This window comes from Rhineura floridana, chromosome 4, assembly GCF_030035675.1.
Source record: "Rhineura floridana isolate rRhiFlo1 chromosome 4, rRhiFlo1.hap2, whole genome shotgun sequence".
Taxonomy (NCBI): domain Eukaryota; kingdom Metazoa; phylum Chordata; class Lepidosauria; order Squamata; family Rhineuridae; genus Rhineura; species Rhineura floridana.
In genome coordinates this window covers 58710660-58729781 of record NC_084483.1, presented here as the reverse complement: position 1 = coordinate 58729781, position 19122 = coordinate 58710660, and the positions used below count along the sequence as shown (strand labels likewise).

The following is a 19122-nucleotide window of genomic DNA, read 5'->3' as shown; positions in this document are numbered from 1 at the left end:
CCTATCTCAAAAGGCTGTTGCCTACATGCTGTGGGTGGGACCTTCCCCCCTGCCGTTGATAGACCCTCTGAATAGGTGGGGACTGCTTGTGCAGAGCTCCATCAGGAGTACAAGAAATTCTGCGGTATGATGTTGCCCTTGTGGAAATTGTCCTTTGGGATTTCTCTGTCTTTCTCTTCCCTGCCTATAAAAGCAGAGGCTGTGAATAGATTTCATACAGAAGGAAGGAGGACTGGTCAAGTTGAATATGAGTGTCTGGACGAATGTAGGGTATGGAAACAAAGGTAGGAAGGAATTTGGGGTGAGCCATTTAAAGAAGTTATATAGCAGGAAGGAGAGCCTTTGGGCCCTACAGATGTTGTTGGACTCTGGCTCCCATCAGTCCAAGCCAGCATGGCCAGGTGTCAGGAATGATGGAAGTTATAGTCTCATCAGCATCTGGAGGGCAGCAGGTTGCACAACAGGTACCACATGGCATAGGACACCAGGCAAGTGTGTACTGTTAAACTTTCTGACTGCGCGTGTTAAAAATGCATATTGTGTTTGTGGCTGCTTATAGAATGCATGCAGCATTAGAAATCAGCAACATTAAAAAATGAGCAAGTATTTGAAGCAAATGAACATGTCTTCTCATCTTTAACCCTTTTATGAAGCTTGCTGCTCTATACTAATGTACCTCACTTTTTAATAATAGCAAAACACTCTCATTTATTTGAGTTTTGTGTGGTATTTCTGTTCAAATGCTTGACTGACTTTCTTCTCTGTATCTTCATTAATTCCTGTAGACAGTTAGCATCTTTCATTGCATGAGCATCACACTGTGCATAGGAAAACAAGCCCCATCGGATAGTTCAAGTGCAAAAAATGCTACTTCATTGTGAAATGCATCATTTCACACAAACCAACAGAAAGTGATGACTGTGATAGCTTGTAGGCAGGTACAGTTTGAAACACCATGCTTAAGGGAGAAAGTGACAAGCAACCATGGAGGCAGAAAAGCTTCAAAAATTAATCTCATCAATCTTCAGTTGTGCAGTTAGTGCCTGCATTGCTGTGTCTCGCTATTAGCCTACATGCGTGTCCAGTCTGTGGAATACACCATATGCATTTTAAGTGCTGGTTGAATTGCTTTTGATATAGAGGCAGCTCTGTCCCTCTCAGCCATGAATGTGTTTTAGAATGGGGTAGTGGTAGTGAGGAGCAGTGGTGTAGTGGTACAGTACAGCTTGAAGTTCAGGCGCTCATCAGGGTGGTTTCTCTAGTCATGCTTCCAAGTAGAGTAAAAATAATAACATAGGCATCTGTGTTGATCCATATATACACACACGTAGTAGGAGTGCATTGCAATATACAAGGTATTAGGACAGGACGACAGGTTACTGTCATTGTATAGTGAGCTTGCGAAAGGTGGTGTACTAGTTAACCGGTCGGACTTTAGCTAGGGAGACCTAGCTTCCCATTGCTGATCAGCCACAAGGTCTTCTGGTTGCATAGGCTCAGCTTGTAAAACACAGTGAGTTTTAACAAAAAGGCTTCAGCTGACTGAAACACAAACTTTAATTAGAAAGGCAAACAATCTTGTAAAGAAATGTTTCCATTTAAACTTCTGGAATGAAGTAGAAACTCCATGAAAGGAAAGAAGAATCAAGTCTCCACAACTTGAAAGCCTTATTCCCTTGCAAGGAGCGTCTGTCAGTTCCCCTGGTACTCCTGCAGATGATGTTATTCTTCTGCTCTGAAAAAAAATCCTATACTTCCCTCTTCGCTATAGAACTAGTAAGCAGGAAGTGATGTAGATAACTCAGATATGATATTTATGCACACACTGCTAATGACATTTTTGACTTATTTAAGGTTTTATTTAAAATGTTTACCAATTAAAATAGTGATTAGGAACCTACTGATACTTTCTCCTCCAGCACTAGTTTATAGGTGGCAGATGTGGATAGATTTGAGAAAAAATAGATAAAAGTGAAATGTATATGAACGTAAATATAAATCCATAATTTCCTAACTGGGAGATAAGCATTGCTAATGAGACACATAACCAAAGGGTAGTGTCCTGTTTTAGGCTATCCATTTCCTTTTCTGCTAGAATGAGGGACTCTTTTTTAAAAAGGCTGTTAACTCCATTGGGATTTTTTTTAAGTTTTTTTTTTAAGTGTGTGAAATTTGCTTTTGCAAGTGATCCAGTTGTTGTCTAGTAATTTGCCAAGCCCTGGCTCATGTTGGCAATTTTTTACTGAGTTAGGATTTGGACATGGTTTGGTATATTCAATATATCAGCACATTAAAAGTCAACATTTGAAATATAAGTAGAGTTGTGGGGGTCCACTTTAAGGTGGATTCTGTGTAGGAACCAACTTGAAACATAAATCTGGAGTGTTACATGCAGCAATCCTAACAGCAAGTTTCTCATTCTGCATGCATTCTGGGCAATTTGATCCTCCCCCTAATGCACATGCCGCACAGCCTATGTGTTGTAGGCTTATCATACATATTAGCATTTATTGATCAGGTTTCACATAAACTCCTACATGGAAGTGTCCCCTGTGCAGTAATTTGTTAGGAGCATCAACTCTCACAGACAACATCTGAGAAGCCTTGGATTAAACTTTAAAGCAGGGATGGGTAATCTTTTCATCCCAAGGGCTGCTTTACTTTGGGGTTAACCTTCTGGGGACTGCATGCCAGTGGTGGGTGGGGCTAAGAGCAAAGGTGGGCAGGGCCTTAAGCAAAAAGTACACAAGAGGCAAAACTGGGTGAAGTGACTGATGAGGCTCTCACAGTTATACCATATGCTACATTCAAGCCATGCTAAAGTCAGAGGTATATATTTACACACACATACACACAGCCCCTCTGTTGTGGAGATATAGGAGGAATAAAATGCAAAAGGGTACTTAGTGCTTGTATTGTAGTCATCAAATTTTGGTTTCTTCAGCCAGAGTGAAGCATCTTTGTACAGTAAAGAACCATGTTTTTCTGCCTGCCCCCTGCAAATTCATACAGCTTGAAGGCTTAAAGCAATCTTAATCTGGTCTGATTATTGCATATTTTTATTATGTACCTGTTGATTTATATTTTGATATGTTGTTTTTGTATTTTTATTCCTTTGTATGTCGCCTAGAGTGACAGGTTGTCCTGCCAGATAGACGTCGAATAAATTTTAGATAATAATAATAATAATAATAATAATAATAATAATAATAATAATAATAATAATAATAATAATAATAATATAACTCCCACTTGTGTTCAGCTTATCTTACTTCCAAGTTAGTGCACACGGGGGATTGATTCCTAAGTATCCTGCTGGGAGGAAGGGCAGGATATAAATCAAATAATAAATAAATAAATAAATAATCTTAGGCCTGTAGCCACTAGGGGCAGGGGACTATGGAAAGCAGAATGATTCACTTTCATTTTTTAAAAACAACTTTTGCTATTTTACTTTTACTGGTAAAATAGCAAGGAAAAGCATACAATCAGTACTTTCCCTAATTACTCAGTAAAAACGAACCTGCTCCCAGTTTCCAACATTCTCCCCCAATGCCAAAACAACTGAGATAACTAGCAGGATTTTAAACTGTTATAGACTAATTTCTGCAGAGAGAGGCCACATCCACACCAGACATTTATTCCACTTTAAACAGTTCTGGTTTTCCCCAAAGAATACTGGGAAGTGTAGTTTGTGAAGGGTGCTGAGTGTTATTAGGACACTTCTATTCCCCTGACAGAGCTCCAATACCCAGAGTGGTTTAACAGTCAGCCCCTCTTCCCAGAGAATTCTGGGAATTGGAGCTGTGTGAGGGGAATAGAGTATCTCCTAACACAGCCTTTCCCAACTAGTGGGCCACCAGATGTTGTTGGACCCCATCTTTCCTGACCATTGGCAATGCTGGCTGAGCGGGTTGTGGTCCAACAACATCTGGTGGCCCACTAGTTGGGAAAGGCTGTCCTAACAGCTGTCAGAACCCTTCACAAACTATACTTCCCAGGATTCTCTGGGGAAAGCCAGGGCTGTTTAAAGTGGAATAAATGTCTGGTGTAGATGTGGCCAAAGGTTCTTATAGTGTGGTATCCAAACAACTCACTTATCAATCACAGCTCTGACTTCACACATTGGCTAAAAACACTGACAGGTGGGAGCAGCCAGGCTGGCTCATCTCATAATAATGAGTTAAAACAGTGGTTGCCAACCTTTTTTAGTCCAGGAATGCATTCGGGTTTTTGAAAAAGTGCCATGGGCACCATTCACACAATGGCCGCCTCAAGGTGTGGCCTAAAGTTGCCAGGTCAGAAACATCCCAAACCTTGAGATTTCAGGGCTGGGCTCTAGTAATGTCATTAAGCATGGTATGTTAAGCATCAACCAAAGTTGCTTGGAGCATACCACTAACAAAAAAATTCTCTGTTTGGAAATTAAGATAGAAATCTTAGCTAAATGAGGGTATTCCTAGGTCTAGCTGAAGTGATGGGATAATTCCTTCTCACCTGTTTAGGGAGCCTGGGTAGGGAACATTTAATCTAGCCTACTTGCTTCTGGCAAGAAGGGCTGAAGTGCCCTCAGGCCAGGCCAGTCACCAGAAGGTGATTGTAGGAAGAAGGGAGCCTCGTGTTGTGGAGATGTTAGATGGGAGCACTCAGGAGTAAAGATGGATGCCTCTGAAGGCTGCAATTCTAAGCACACTTACTAAGCCCCATAGAACTCAACAGGACTTACTTCTGAGTAGATATGGTTTGGATCGTGCTGTTGGTAAAGCTTGACTAGGGATCCTCTGCAAAAATATCCATATCCAAGCAGGTGTGGCAACCCCCTGCCTGGAATGCCCTGCCTCTGCCTTTTAATGTGGCTTACAGATTTGACCCTTCACTGCAGAGAGAGGTTTGGGAAATGCGTAAGAGTTAAGCCCCTTTCCTGCGGGCTGCTATAAACTGACTTTGACAACCAACACAATTCCAGTGAGTAATAATTGACAGAGAGAAAACACACATGGTTTGGTCTACCTTCATAGGCAGTAGCTTTGAAACAACAGGAATTGAAGCTACACTTCCCAGTTTATGAATTCTCTTTTACCACTACTGGGCAAGAAACAAACAATCATGCAAACAACAAGGTGCATCATCAGTGGGTTTAAGGGGGTTGAGCTGAGCACATGGACCCACTGTTGTTGCTTCTATGGATGTAAGGGAGTGAGGTCAGATGTAAATGAAATGCAAATAGAAAAAAAATGATTTCCTAAATGCAATACCATACCAACCACAAGAAGATTCCTGTAAGGCAGAAAACTCAGAATCCTGCAACCAGTCAGGGTTCCTAACCAAAACCCAAAACTAAAAAAACCTGTCAGCCAGTCAGCCAAGGTGACAGAAATCCCCATGCAGCACAACCTGGCCCGGGGGCTGCAGTTAGTGCAGAATGCTGCCGCATGATTGCTGACGTGAGTGAGACGCTGTCAGCACATAATATCTGTGCCTGAAATCTGCACTGGTTGTCGATTTGCTACCAGGCCAAGTTCAAGGTGTGCTTTCCACATTACAGGTGCCACATAGTACTTGTTCCGCTCTTGTAAGAAATTGATCCTTTATTGTGGCAGCACCTACACTTTGGAACTCCCTGCCTATTGACATTAGGCAGGTGCTTCATTGTACTCTTTTTGACACCTGCTAAAAACATTTTTTGGTTAAGCTATTATGCTTTTTACCTATTTTTAACTCATTGTTGGTTTTATTATTTTGAATGTTTTTAAACACCTGTTCTTAACTGTTTTTGTCAATAATTTTATTGTTTTAATTCCTTCCATAAACCGCTTTGAGGTTTTTTACAATAAAGTGGTACAGTAGGGCCCCACTCATATGGCAGGTTAGGTTACAGACCCCTGCCGAAAAGCGGATCAGCTGTAGCGCGGGGGTGTGGAACCTAACCCGCCTATCTTCTCCTCCTCCAGCAGGATCAGCTGTAGTGTGAGGGTCTGATCGCACTGGAGGCAGAGAAGATCAGCTGTAGCACACTACAGCTGATCTTCCCCTCCTCCAGCGAGATCAGCTGGAGCACTGGAGTCTGGTGCCGTACTAGCGGAATGGCAAAAAGTGGGGCACCGAGAAGCGGGGCCCTACTGTATATAAATGTTGTAAGTAAAATACATAAATAAATTTCAGAGTCACTGTGGCCCTTTTAGGAACAAAGGAATCTGCCTTATACCAACTCTGGCCATTTGGCACCATCTAGCTCAGGACTGATAACATGGACTAGCATTGGCTCTCCAGGATTCCAAGCAATAGCCTTTTCCAGAGATTGAATTTTGGACCTTTGCATGCAAAGCAGATGCCCTACCACTGAGCTACAGCCCTTCCCTTGTTTAAAAATTATCTTTTAAAATTGCTCTTTTCAATCCACTAACTGTCAGGCCCAGGATGTGACTCAGGAACCAGACCAACGGCTGTAGTTAATTTGTGTTTTATTAGGGTAATGTCCAAACAAAGACTGCGTTTTCTCATGAAGCAATACAGGGATACAGGTCCTGCGGCATTGGGAGAAAGTTGACAGAGCAAGGGACTTCTTCGCGCCTGTTCTTTAAGAAGGGGCCAAACGGGCGCGCAATCTTTCGCTCCTCCTTAACTGCCCCTCAGGTACTGCCCGCCTTCCCCCCTTCTCTCCTGACTTTTCAGCTGTCTGCGTGTGCGCGGTGAGGGGGGAAGCATCACCCCCTCCTCTTCTGAAGTTTCCGATTCCAGGATGGGGGATAGGGAAGGGGCTGATGGTAAAATGCCTCCCCGCTTTTTGGCTGTGAGCAGCCCTCCCTCTTTCCCCTCTTGCTCTGAGCCTGAAAGAGGGGGAGGCGTGAGAATGTCCAGGGAGGGCTCAGGCTCCCCGTTGCTAAGCGACCTTATCACTGGCAGTTCCTCTGTTTCGTCTTCGCTCCAAAGGGGGGAAGTTCCTCCCCCTTCCCTCTGCCATCCATCCGAATACTCTTCTCCCAACTCTCCGGGATCCAGCTCCCCGGGATTGGGACCCCAGCTCTGCCTTCCGACACTAACGAATGTACAACATACCTAGGGCAGATCCACACACCATGCATTTAACACACATTTAACATACTTTTGAAGCACATGAATCCCACCACAGAATCATGGGAACTATAGTTTGTTAACAGTGATGGGAACTATAACTGTCAGGGGGAAACTACACTTCCCAGGATTCCTTGAGGAAGTCATGTGCTTTAAATATGAGGAGTTGTTGTTGTTAATTAATTAATTAATTAAATTTATATCCTGCCCTTCCTCCCAGTAGCAGCCTAGTAGGAGTTGGATGTGCTTTAAATGTATTATGTGGATCTGCATTACTTCATAAACTTTGCTGCCTAATCATTTTAATTATTTTTAAAATGGAAATCAGCTACAAAGTACTTGGTGACCATGGGCTACTCACCATCTCTCAGCCTAATCTGCCCCTCAGGGTGAAAACAATGAAAGGTGACCATGACCACCCCAAGCAAGAAAGGCACACTTAAAACGTAGAGGAAATAGTAATGTACAGCCAACCATAGTGTGAAATCAGATACATGTTGAGACATAGTATGAAGAAATATTTATATAAGCATGCCTGTCAAAGATGTTTATTATTTACACAACCTGTAAATATATTTATAGTGCAATCCTATGCATATTTACTCAGAAGCAAGTCTCAATGTGTTCAGTGTATTCAAACAGGGAAGTGTACATAGGACTGCAACCTCAAATGATAAGAAACTTCACTCACCCAATCCAAAATTCAGAATCATGCCACTTTAAGCTGTTTTGCAACTGTTTTATACTTGTTTTGTGGTTTGAATTCTTGTTGTAAGCTGCCTTGGTTTCCAACCCTACCTCACAGGGTTGTTGGAAAGATTCCATATAAGTACACACTGGAGATGTAAAAATAAATACACCCCATATAATAGTTTATTGTCAAAACCAGTTGGTCATTGCAGAACATTAAAAAAAGTATTAGTTTCCTACCAAATAAAGCATTGGCTGAAGGGCAGGTAATAAATTCTAATTCTAATAATTCTAAGTAAGCCCTGCCTCATTGCTTTAAAGAAAAGGATTGGAGGGGGAGAGAAAGATTTACAACACACACAAACATAATCCTTTGCTATGTTCACTCAAAAGTCCCATTGATTGCAAGAGCCTAACCAAGGTCTACTCAAAAGTAAGCCCTACTGATTTTAATGAGGTTTACTCCCAAGTATGTGGGTTAGCATTGCAGCTTTACTCCTAGATAAGTGGGTAATGGATTAAAATTCCATATTGGGAAGGTTTTCAAAACAGGCTATGAATTAGACTAATAAACTGCCCTCTTCAACAGCTCAGTAAAATTTAAACTTGTTTGACTGCTTATAATTAGAAAATATAACATATTATACACTCACTCAACTTCTGATGTGCAGACAAACGGGAAAAGGAAACTGTTTTCCAGATTTGCAGTAGGTTCTAGCTGTTGCCTGGGGGTCAGCAAATGTCGTGTCAATCACAACCCTGACTTCACTTATTGGCTAAAAACCTGAAAGGGTGGCGATTAGAACAGCCGGCTTCCAATAGAAGTTGTGGGGGGGGCTGACATTTTGGTGTATATTCCTTGAACCAGACCACCTAGAAACTTAATTTTTTAAAAAATGAAAGCTAAGAGTCCATAGAATAGATTAAGGTGACTCACCTGGAGTGGACCCCCAATGATCAGAGTCTCTGAGTGAAAACCAGACACCGGGCAACCCTAGTGTGGCCTAACACAAAATGGCTGTTGCAAGGTCTGTGTGTCTCTGTCACTCACTAACTTATGCCTTGCTCAAATTGACTGCATAGAAATGATAAGGTTTTACCATCACCAAATAGGATTTGGATGCAGCAGAGAGGATGCTGGGGGGGAGGGTGGTGATTTGATGCTCTTACTTTTTAAACATAGGTGTAAGACTGTACTGCAAACTTTATTAATGCAGAGAGAGAGAACTGACAACCCTGTTTCTAATTGGTCAAGTCGCTAGTTTACAGTGTAATCCTAACCATGTCTACTTAGAAGTAAGCTTTATTGCATTCAGGTATTACCTCAAGTAAGTAGGACTAGGATTGCAGCTTTACCTTTTAAAGAACATTGTTTGCATTTGGGCAAGTCACCACCTCACAGTGCAATCCTAACCATGTCTAGTCAAAAGTATGACCATTGGGAATTACTCCCAGGTAAATGGGGTTAGGATTGCAGCCATAGCAAGGGGAACAAAAGCTGGACTAGAGCAGTGATCCACCACCTCCAAACTTTCCAACAGCTCTCCTGGGCAAACACAGGAGAGGAGGGCAGCCAGCCCCCTCTCCAAAACTCTTGTGGGCAAACACACTTGCAGATGTGGAAGGAAATGGGGCATGGGAGAGAGGAGGCTTACGACATCCTTCCCCTTCCAACTTTCCAAAAGCCCCTGTGAGTGTGGCTTTGAGATTTTTGGAGAAACTTAAAAAATGGCTGGGCATTTCACTTGGTAGGGCTGAGCCTGCTTGCCCTAATAGAACAGCCTCCGCTGCCGTGTATAAAATCTTTCTAGAATTAAGGATCCGAACAAATCATTTTTGTTTATATCAGTGCGAAAGTGTGGCTGAAGCACAGGAGTGGGAGACCTTCAGCTTTCCAGATGTTGCTAACCTATAACTCTTATCAGCCCTAGCAAGCATGGGCAACAACACCTGGAGGGCCAAAGGTTCCACACACATGATGTAGCATCTGAAACAAAAGCCCATTTTCTGGCTGGTCCCTGGCCCTTTTTAGTTCCCTTTTACCTGTTTTTCTGATATCCCACTGCACATGAAAATACATTGCTTGAGACTATTTATTTATAATAAGGTAGCGGCCAATTGCTGCCCACCCAAGAGTTCTCTTCTGCCTTGAAAAGGGATACAGAGGCAAAAAACCCTGTGGGTATTGCATGTACTAATTTATGCCAACACCATAATGCTGCAGGTAGATGCATGCTAAAAAAATATGAAGCAAGCCAAACATGTAATAGAAGTACCCACAATACAGACACACAGCCCATAAATACAATAATGCGTCTTAGGAAGCAATGAAAAACATACGTTTTTAGAACTGCTATTCTGTCTATCCAAGAGGTTTCTGAATTAGCCCACTTTTAAAGGTCATATTCCCTTGGTTTTTATAAGAGACATGTAGTTAGCATGAAAAAGTTCTTTAGTCGAGGTTGTTAGTTATATTACAAGCTATGTAATAGGCATGTCAGTTCATTAAACTCCCAGTTAGGAACATAGCAAGCTCCCTCCTACCAAGTCAGATCAATGGTTCATCTTGCTCATTATTGCCTACACTGACTAGCAGTGGCCCTACCTCCTTTGCCAGCCCCTTTCAGACCTGAGTAAGGTCTGCAGATCATATAGCTGCACAGCACAGGAAGAGGAACATTCTGCACAACTGCTGGAATTTGGACTCAGTGGCACCAATGGCAGTCGTGTCCACTATTGTATGGCTGCAGTGGCAGCACAGCAGCTCATAGAATATAACAGCCTAGTCAGTGGGTATCTGCTCTGTTTGCACTTTTGTTGGCTCAGAAACACGTATTTATTTAGTTGATGCTGTCATTCTAATGCGGTGTTTATTTGCAGAGCCAAAAGCACAGAGAATCATGAATGCAATCCAACATTACATGCAGAAAACCTTCTGCTTGTTTCTGTTCTGCTCTGCAACGATATCTTCACAAGATGCCATGAAATTAATAGGTTGAATCCAGAATGTCTGTTCCATGAAAAGAAATGCCTCCTTCCATTGACACAAGGGGATGAGCTCCAGCAGCAGGTCTCCACCGGATGTACGGAGGTGATTTTGGCTATTCCCTCTGAAACCTTCTGGGCTGCACCTCATGACATTTGGGAGGATTCCTTACCCTCTGTAGCGTATTTTCAGGTGGTGCTGGGGCTATAGGGGGAATTGGCAAAAGTCATCTTACAAGATCTGAACAGGGTGGTTCACGACAGATGCTCTTGGAGGTCACTGATTAATAGGGTCGTCATAAGTCGTAGTCGACTTGGAGGCACATAACAACAACAACAACAACATCTTCCTCCAGCATGAGCAGAACTCTGTTGAGTGCAAGTTTGGATCCAACCCACGATCATTAGTAGATAATTAGAGCTTGATCCATAGGGAAGATGCTATGGTCTGGAAGGTTTTGATATGGAATATAGAAATAATATCTGGCTGTCTACTGGCAATCTGTTTTCAGAATTTGTAACAACCATAAAATCATCCATCTTTTTCCTTTTTTGATAGGTAATTGGCCTAATTTTAGTTCAAAAAACCGTTTACTTTGAAATGGGGTATAGCTTTTTCAGCAGAACATAATTATATTGAAAGAAGCTTAATGCCAAGTGGGAATTTTTAAAGTTTACTCTGCAAAAATAAACAGAAACAAAGAACACAAGAGGAGTCCTGCTGGATCAGGCCAATGGCCCATCTAGTCCAGCATCCTGTTCTCAGAGTAGCCAATCGGTTGCCTGTGCAAAGCCCACAAGCAGGACCTGAGTGCAAGAGTTCAGTCCCCTCTTGTGATTTCCAGCAACTGGTATTAGGAAGCATACTGCCTCTGAGGCAGAGCACAGCGATTGAGGCTAGTAGCTATTTATAGTCTTATTTTCCATGAATGTGTCTAATCCTCTTTTAAAGCCCTCCAATATCAGTCCTCAAATCTGTTCAACTCTGACTGCTCATACCAAGAATGGAAAAGGTGGTTCTTGTAGAGGTTGGTACTAGGCAGAATCTTCTGGAAACAACTTTAAAGGCTTATACATCTGTTCTCCCTCCTGCCTCAGAATATCCATATACAAAGCAGGAAAGGGACTCTCCTTGGTTCTCTTTCAGCTGCTGCAACACTGCTGATCTCTAGGCTCCAGGAATAAAAACTTCTATCAGATTTGAAGAGTTACCTATTCTCTAGGATAGTGCCTTGTTCCACAACCTCAGATACTCAACCTCAAATACTAATTTCCACCTGTTATTCTAGAGGGTCTAATAGCAGCCCAGTCCTGCAAATCTGCCCCAAGATGTGTTGTTGAGATCTTAGTTGTTTGTCCTCCTACAACAGAAGCTGGGAAAGGGGACAATAACCTTGTTCATATGCAGAATGCTATTGATAATTTAATCACCATGAGAGTAGGAAACAAATGCACTTGCTGGTTGATGTAAGAAATTGCATATGTGCATTAGGTGTGTGGTAACCTTTATTGAGCTATAATGAGAACTTCCCTCTAAGGGCAAATAGCAGCTTCGGGGTAAGGAAAGTTAAACCCATGGCCATCCCTGCTACTAACAGATGTTTTCTAAACTATCACAACCGCAAGTCACATGGCTGCCTTTATGTGGACATTTGTCACAGTATTCCATCTGCTTTATCTAAATTAAGATCTCGGCTAGACACAGAGCGTTGGTCTGCCTGGTCCTTGGCTATATCCCATTGTAACAAGCTGAACAGCATCCTCTGACTTGATCAGAATGAATCGTGCAGTACTTTGAAAGATTATCAGATGGGTGCAACAGAACATTATAAATGTTGCCCCTCGGCTTAGTTTCTCCGTTTCCCCTTCTCCATTCTATTTTAGTCAACTCTCCCTCTGCCCACATTACCAGGAAGCAATGCCCAGTTCCTCCTCTATACTTCCTCTTCAGCCTTTTATGATCCACAAAGGGCACATCTGTTTTAGGGTCAGGTGACAACTCATTTCATACCAGAGTACGGAAAGATGTTTATCTTCTATAGAGCACAACAGCTTTGGTTAGTTTCTCTCGACACCCATCACCATTAAGACATTAAAATTGCCCTTCCTTAAAACTATTACTGAATGATATTAACTATATAATTCAGTTGACTAGAATATATTAATGTTTGAAAAGGAGAGGGAGAGAATCATGTATGCCACCTTAAAGGCCTTGGAGGAATACAATAAAAATAAATCTGTGGTACAGTAAAATGTATAGAAGGTATTTAGACTTGTCAGTCCAAAGTAAGTAGCTTGCCTAGTATAACTCTGTGGCAATATCTTACAGATGTATTCTTACAAAATACGCTAGCTCTGAGCTAAGTGGATTATTTTTCCTAACAAAAATTAGACAGCGCTGTAGTCTGAAGTTTCAGACCAAATTAAGATTTTACTTGAACCCAATTTTCTGCCCTTCTTAGTCACTGCAGTTTATTTTGAAATATAGTTAGAATAAGTGCTTTATTAATATGGCATTGCAAAGACTCTGCTGCTAATCCTGACCATTAAGCACTCACAAATGTACTTTCTTCAGCATTATAGTTTTATTGGAGACCAGCCAAATGTATCCTATAGGCTCTCAAACCACTTTCGGGGCCTAATGCAAACACCATTAAGTACTGCAGGAGTGAGGAATCTGTGGCTCTTCAGATGTTGTTGAACTACAACTTCCATCATCACTGACCATTGGCCACATTAGCTGGGGCTGATGGGAGATGGAGTCTAACAACATCTTCCTCACCCTTGCATTACTGGGTCTGAATTCCTAAACAGCCTGATCTAAAATCTTTAGGATAGAGTTAAGAAGAAAGTTAACTGATTTGGTTCCAGGGTGCCTCTAAGACAATCTCAGCATGGACTTTCATGAAAGATACCCCCTCCCCAAATCCTTACTTTCGGATATATATGTTAATGAGGGAAATGGCTCCTGAACATGCTCTGTCTCAGGTTATGTCCTACATCCCACAAGTGAGTGTGGCCTGTAATATTGAATCCGTATGAGTCCTGTTTCAGGTTAAAAAGGGCAGGAATGACATTTTTATGTACATTACTAATAGGGTGTTCTTTTATCCCATTTTAAGATATCAGAGATTCCTTTCTGATTGCACAACATACAATGATTTAGCTCAAATATGGAGGGGATTCCAAATTGCACTTAGAAATATTGTCAAAGGCAATGCTCTGCAAACTGTTTTGCAAAAGCTAGTGGGAGAAATTGTGTGATGTGCAATGTGCTTGCACAAATGGAAGCACCCCTCTGAAACTAAAACAAATCACCCAGATTCTGCATTCAGATGCACCAATTGCAACAAATGAGCTATGCATCTGAGAGAGAGAAAAAGAGACAAGCAGCAGTATTCTAGTTTTAGCAAGTCTTGTCCATATCCTAGAACTCATGTCCTTTGATGTCCCACCCACCACAAGGGTACCCGTTGCTAAACAGCGCACTAAGAATGTTTCTCTACCACCCTCTTTCAAACTTTTTTTTAAAAATGTTAGTGATTAAAGGCTAAGTTATTATGTGTGTTACTAGAAGTGATATCCATTCATGATATCAATGAAAAACAAATTTGCATGTGAAATTCACTAAGCTGAGTTTATTTTGTCCTCTGGTTAACTACAGTTAATTAAAAAGGTGGTGTCTGAAGAAAGAAAATTGGTTGGTCTGTTACTTTTAAATCTCATTTTCCCACCCGGCAAGCTTTTCATCGTATGTAAATTCCAATTTCTTACATTAAATGTTACTGTTTGCATTGAAACAAAATGTGTAAGGAGTGAAACAGATATGGAGAAGCATAGCTAGTTGCTTTTCAGAATAAGACAAAGCAGCTTTGTGGGATGAAAAATAAGCTGCATAAACTGTGAGGCAACCACATAAGTGAAATTATATCCCACTGCACAATGCAGGGATCTGTTTATAAAATTCAAGTTAGCCAGAGAGAGACAGAGATGATTTTTTAAATCTAAATGAAAAAGGTATGACGTGTATAACTTTGATTTTAACGATTTAACAACATTTGCTTTACACAAAGGGTTTGCTGTGAGCCTTCAGGTGATTTTAGCCAATCCTAAAGCTATATTCAGACGTCATGGATCACAACCTGGAATGCAGGAATCTGATTTTCTCAGACAAATTACAACAGTAGAAGAACTGGAACCAAAAGCCAACAACTGCACAAAGGTATTAATTTCAGTTTTAGTACAGGAATTTGCCTTTTTGGGATAACACACAACTAATTTTTTTTTTATTAAACTTTTTTCAGGTTCTTGTATGGCACACCAGAACCGAAAAGGTAAATCTATCTAATGAGCCAAAGTATCACCTGGACAGTGTCAAAATTGAAGTATGATCTGTAAGCATAAAATGGGAGATACCAAAACTAATGGATGCATCTTTGGAAACAACTAAACATTCAAACTGCACAGTTTGCTGTTGTGCAACAACTTGCTTTCTCAGTAAAGACTGCTGTCAGATGGCTGTAATTTGTCTTCACTTGTTTTGCATGCCTTTCTCCAATCCATTCTAGTTCTCTATCCAGATCTTGGATTGTTTTCACACAAGACATTCAATGAAATGCAGTAAACACTAAAAAGTTTCTAATCTAAACAATTCTAAAACTTCCAATTAATTTATGCAGCTGTCAGATTATTTATGTTCCAAGTTTATTTGTTCCTGAATTAAATAGCTTTGCTTTGAAGAACAGTAGATAAAAGAGATCTTATAGAATGAAATAAATCACGTGATGTTTATGGATTTCTTTAATAGAGGGAAGCAACAGCTTATCGATGTGAGGCACCCATAAAATGTAAACACAATTACTGGCATAAACCTGGATACAGATGTAAAGACAAAATTAAATGTACAATTGAGTGAGTTACCCTGCATGTATGCTGTGCAATATACTTCAGATTAGCCCTCTGTACATATCTTTGTAGCCAAATTTGCACACTTTGACACAGGAAGCTCTAATAGTTAAGAAAATGGATGAAGCCACAGTGACATCCAGGTTTATATCTCTTTCACTAACCAACTTCCCTGTTCAGCACATCATAGAAATATCACAATGACATGAATAATGGAACAAAATCATTGTTACACAAGGAAAAATGTTCAGTGATACATGTACACTCTTATTTATATGATTAACATTTGTTCATACAGTACCTTCTACAGGATTACTGGATAATTTGTGAGTGGGATTTACATATTAGAGATAGTACTAACATGATATCTGCTTCTCTTATATGCAAACATTTGTTCTATAACTGATAAAATTATTTGAGTATGTAGTTGGTCACACAGCTGTTTTGAAAGGTATGATTCATGAAATCAAATGTAGTGTGGAATGAAAAAGCTGCCGATGATAGGTGTTCTCAACCTGCTTTTCACTACATCAAAGTTTAAGTCAATACAGACCACAACACGGTCAGTTAAGATTACGTCTTGATATGAACGACAGTGATATTGGAGAGGGGGGAAATGTATGTAGACAGACCAGGAAACTAGATGCAGTTGAGCATGGAATGTCTGAACTAGATGAAACTTCTATTGCAATTTTCATTTCCAGAGTTGTGTGCTGAGAGTCTGGCCCGAGGAACTTCCAGTCCATCCTGCCACTGTATTTGGGGGCTGGCCAAAGCCCATCATATTGCTGGAACTACTCAGATTCATTCCAGCCATTTGCTGATTCATCTGTGAAATGCACACATGGTTCTAGTTAGTACACAGGTGGTCAAATATTCAAATTTCATTCTAAAGTCCAAACAGTAAGACAGACTCAAGCTTAATTTAAAAACACAAAATACCACCTTACCTCAGTAATTGACACTTGTATATCAAGTGTATAATTGTTACACATCTATCATAGAAACAGATCTCTTTCAAATGTAATCAGCTACACTCCCAAAAGATATCCTTTTCAACACTAGTTTAATTTGGTTTTACCATTGTCCTATGATTGGCTTTATTGTTGTTTTAATGTGAATACGATAAACCACTTCTGGGATTCTGATAGATGAAGGGTGGTGTAGATATAGAACAAATAAACAAACACAGCTTCTGACGTTTAGATAAAATCTGGTTTCTCTTAATGTCAGTACTTTAGAAACAATGTGTTTTACATTTTGCATAACATTTTTAATACGATAAGTTTCCATACCCATTCTTAATTTCAAAACCTCAAAACTGCCTTCGTACTACCAAAAATAAAACTTAAAACTGAATATATCAGCTTAGTACCCACTAGCCTCCTATATGCAGGTTTGCCTCTAAAGCGTCAAATAATCTTGAACGTTTTAATTCTAGATGGTAAAGAGTGCAGCAGTACTGAGCATGGGAAGGACAGAATTTAAATGACTGAAGAATAGATTTTCTAAACCAGCATTTTACAGTACTGCTGAGAATTTTAAAGGGAGAATTTTCTGCCAACCCTAACCCTAACCCAAGGAATTGCTTCCTGCAGATGTTCCCAGAGTGAGGAAGCTGTTCCCACACCACGCTCTTAACATATGGCAGATTCCGGTTTTAGATACAAGATTCAACCAGAGCTAGCTACTGCTATTTTAAATGCTATTCATCAAAATATCTTAACGCTAACTAAAGATACATTCACAATATGCCAGAATTTGCAATACAACCGAAGAAGGTGGTAGCAGACTTGAACAAGAGCCCTTTTCAGACACTGCGGGCTGGGGGAGTGAAGAGTGCTAGCTCCACCTCCCTTTGTCACCTTCCAATGTATGTAAGACAACTGTCTTCAGTAGGGAGTGTTTTCCATCCATGAAAGGTTTCCAGAATTTAGAATCCTGGAAAATTAGGCTATTAAAATTGTGTGGGGAGGCCCCACAGATACAAAGGCTCCCCACTGCAGATAGTTGCCTTCCACAAGACTGGCTGGCGGAAGGGCAAAGGAAGCCAGTCTTTGCCACTGAGTGTTTACATTCTGGTACTTATAACACCTGAAGTGGGCTTAGATGGTTTTACTGTATCATTGCTAGGACATTTAGAAAGAATAGCACTTGTAATATATTTGGTAATATTTTGTGCCATTCATGCAAACAAACAAAAAGGAGAGGTTCACAGTGACCTCATTCACACGTTCCAGTGAAATCTTGGTTTCAATTTGTAGTTAAGAAAGGGAGAGATTAACCACAAGTCCAGGTTTAGATAAATGCTAAACTGGGGTGGGATGATGCTTAACCAGCCAGTTGTTGGAAGTTTGGGAAGCTCTGTGTTCTTCCGAAGCCCCAAACATAGAGAGTGCAAAGCATTTTGCACAGTGCTTCTGAAGTGCCCAACAATCAGCACAACACTGACAGGTGTCAATCACTTGATGTCATTATGACAGATTATTGACAGGTGGGTGGTTCTGCCCAGCTGTCAAAGTTGGCATGTGGGAGATAAAGATCTGGCCTATTGGGCCAAAAAGGTCCCCCACCCGTGTGAAACCCAACGTTGGCTTAGTTCAGCATGTCATGGGAATAAAAAAGAAAGGGGAGGAGCAATGCATGTTTGTGCAATCAAGTAAGGCATGGTACACACACCCCGGTTGTCTAACCATGATAATGTGAATTAGGCCAGTACCTAGTATACTAAATTAAGGACTATGAAACCAAAATTACTAAGCCATTCTAGTACTCATGATAAACTAATGGTATAAAGTGGGGAATAATACAAACAGCAATATCTAAGACAAATGCAGTACGGCAGAAGTTACAGTCCTGCTGATATAATTCCTCATAGTTTCAGGAACAGCTTGCCTAATGGGGCAACAGCCTCCCGGCAGCAGCATCACTGCCAGTTACTAGGTGGAGGGTGTGTGTGCGACATGGCTGTGAGCCTCTCCTGCATTACTGGGTTTTAATCCTAAAAAGTTGTTCTTCTCCATGGCACTCTTCCCCCACATGAAGAGAAAAGCATATGCCTACCTGAGAAAGGTTCCATGGAGTTTGTTGATTTTGTTGCATACCATATTTCTGTGGTGGGGCTATCTGTCTCACCATTGTTCCTTGGGGGCCAACAACATTTTGGGGAAGTCCCAAACCAGCAGTTTGTGTAGCGACAGAAAAGCCATTAGGCATTCCCATGCCCACCATCATGCCTGCATTCTGTCCTAACACAGGTACCGACTGTCCCATCATGTTTCCTATCATTGCAGGGGTTGCAGGCATCGGCACTCCCATGGCTGGAAAACCTTGAAAATGAGCCGATGGCTGTGCAGTAAAGGGAATAGGTTGTGGTCCCATGAATACACCTGTATTGGGCAAAGAGAAAAGAAAGGAGTGCATTCCATGATGTCAGCAGAGGCTTACGGTCTAAAGAGAACACATTTGCAA

At 41.1% G+C, this 19122-nt stretch overlaps 2 protein-coding genes across 5 annotated transcripts in view; one reads left to right on the top strand and one right to left on the bottom strand.

The window, feature by feature from the left end:
- Positions 1–15232, top strand: part of B3GAT2 (beta-1,3-glucuronyltransferase 2) — a 59598-nt gene extending 44366 nt beyond the window's left edge. Inside the window, exons 3-4 of the mRNA XM_061623094.1 lie at positions 14820–14968; positions 15051–15232. Of these exons, the coding sequence (XP_061479078.1) occupies positions 14820–14968; positions 15051–15137 (236 nt within the window). The 3' untranslated portion in view covers positions 15138–15232. The remainder of the gene's footprint in view (positions 1–14819; positions 14969–15050) is intronic.
- A 296-nt stretch (positions 15233–15528) lies between these two features.
- SMAP1 (small ArfGAP 1) overlaps positions 15529–19122 on the bottom strand; it is a 103143-nt gene continuing 99549 nt past the window's right edge. For all 4 annotated transcript variants that reach the window (XM_061623091.1, XM_061623090.1, XM_061623092.1 and 1 more), the window contains 2 exons: positions 18715–19040; positions 15529–16480 (listed from right to left, as the gene is read on the bottom strand). In XM_061623091.1, coding sequence (XP_061479075.1) covers positions 16346–16480; positions 18715–19040 — 461 coding nt within the window. In that variant the 3' untranslated portion in view covers positions 15529–16345. The remainder of the gene's footprint in view (positions 16481–18714; positions 19041–19122) is intronic.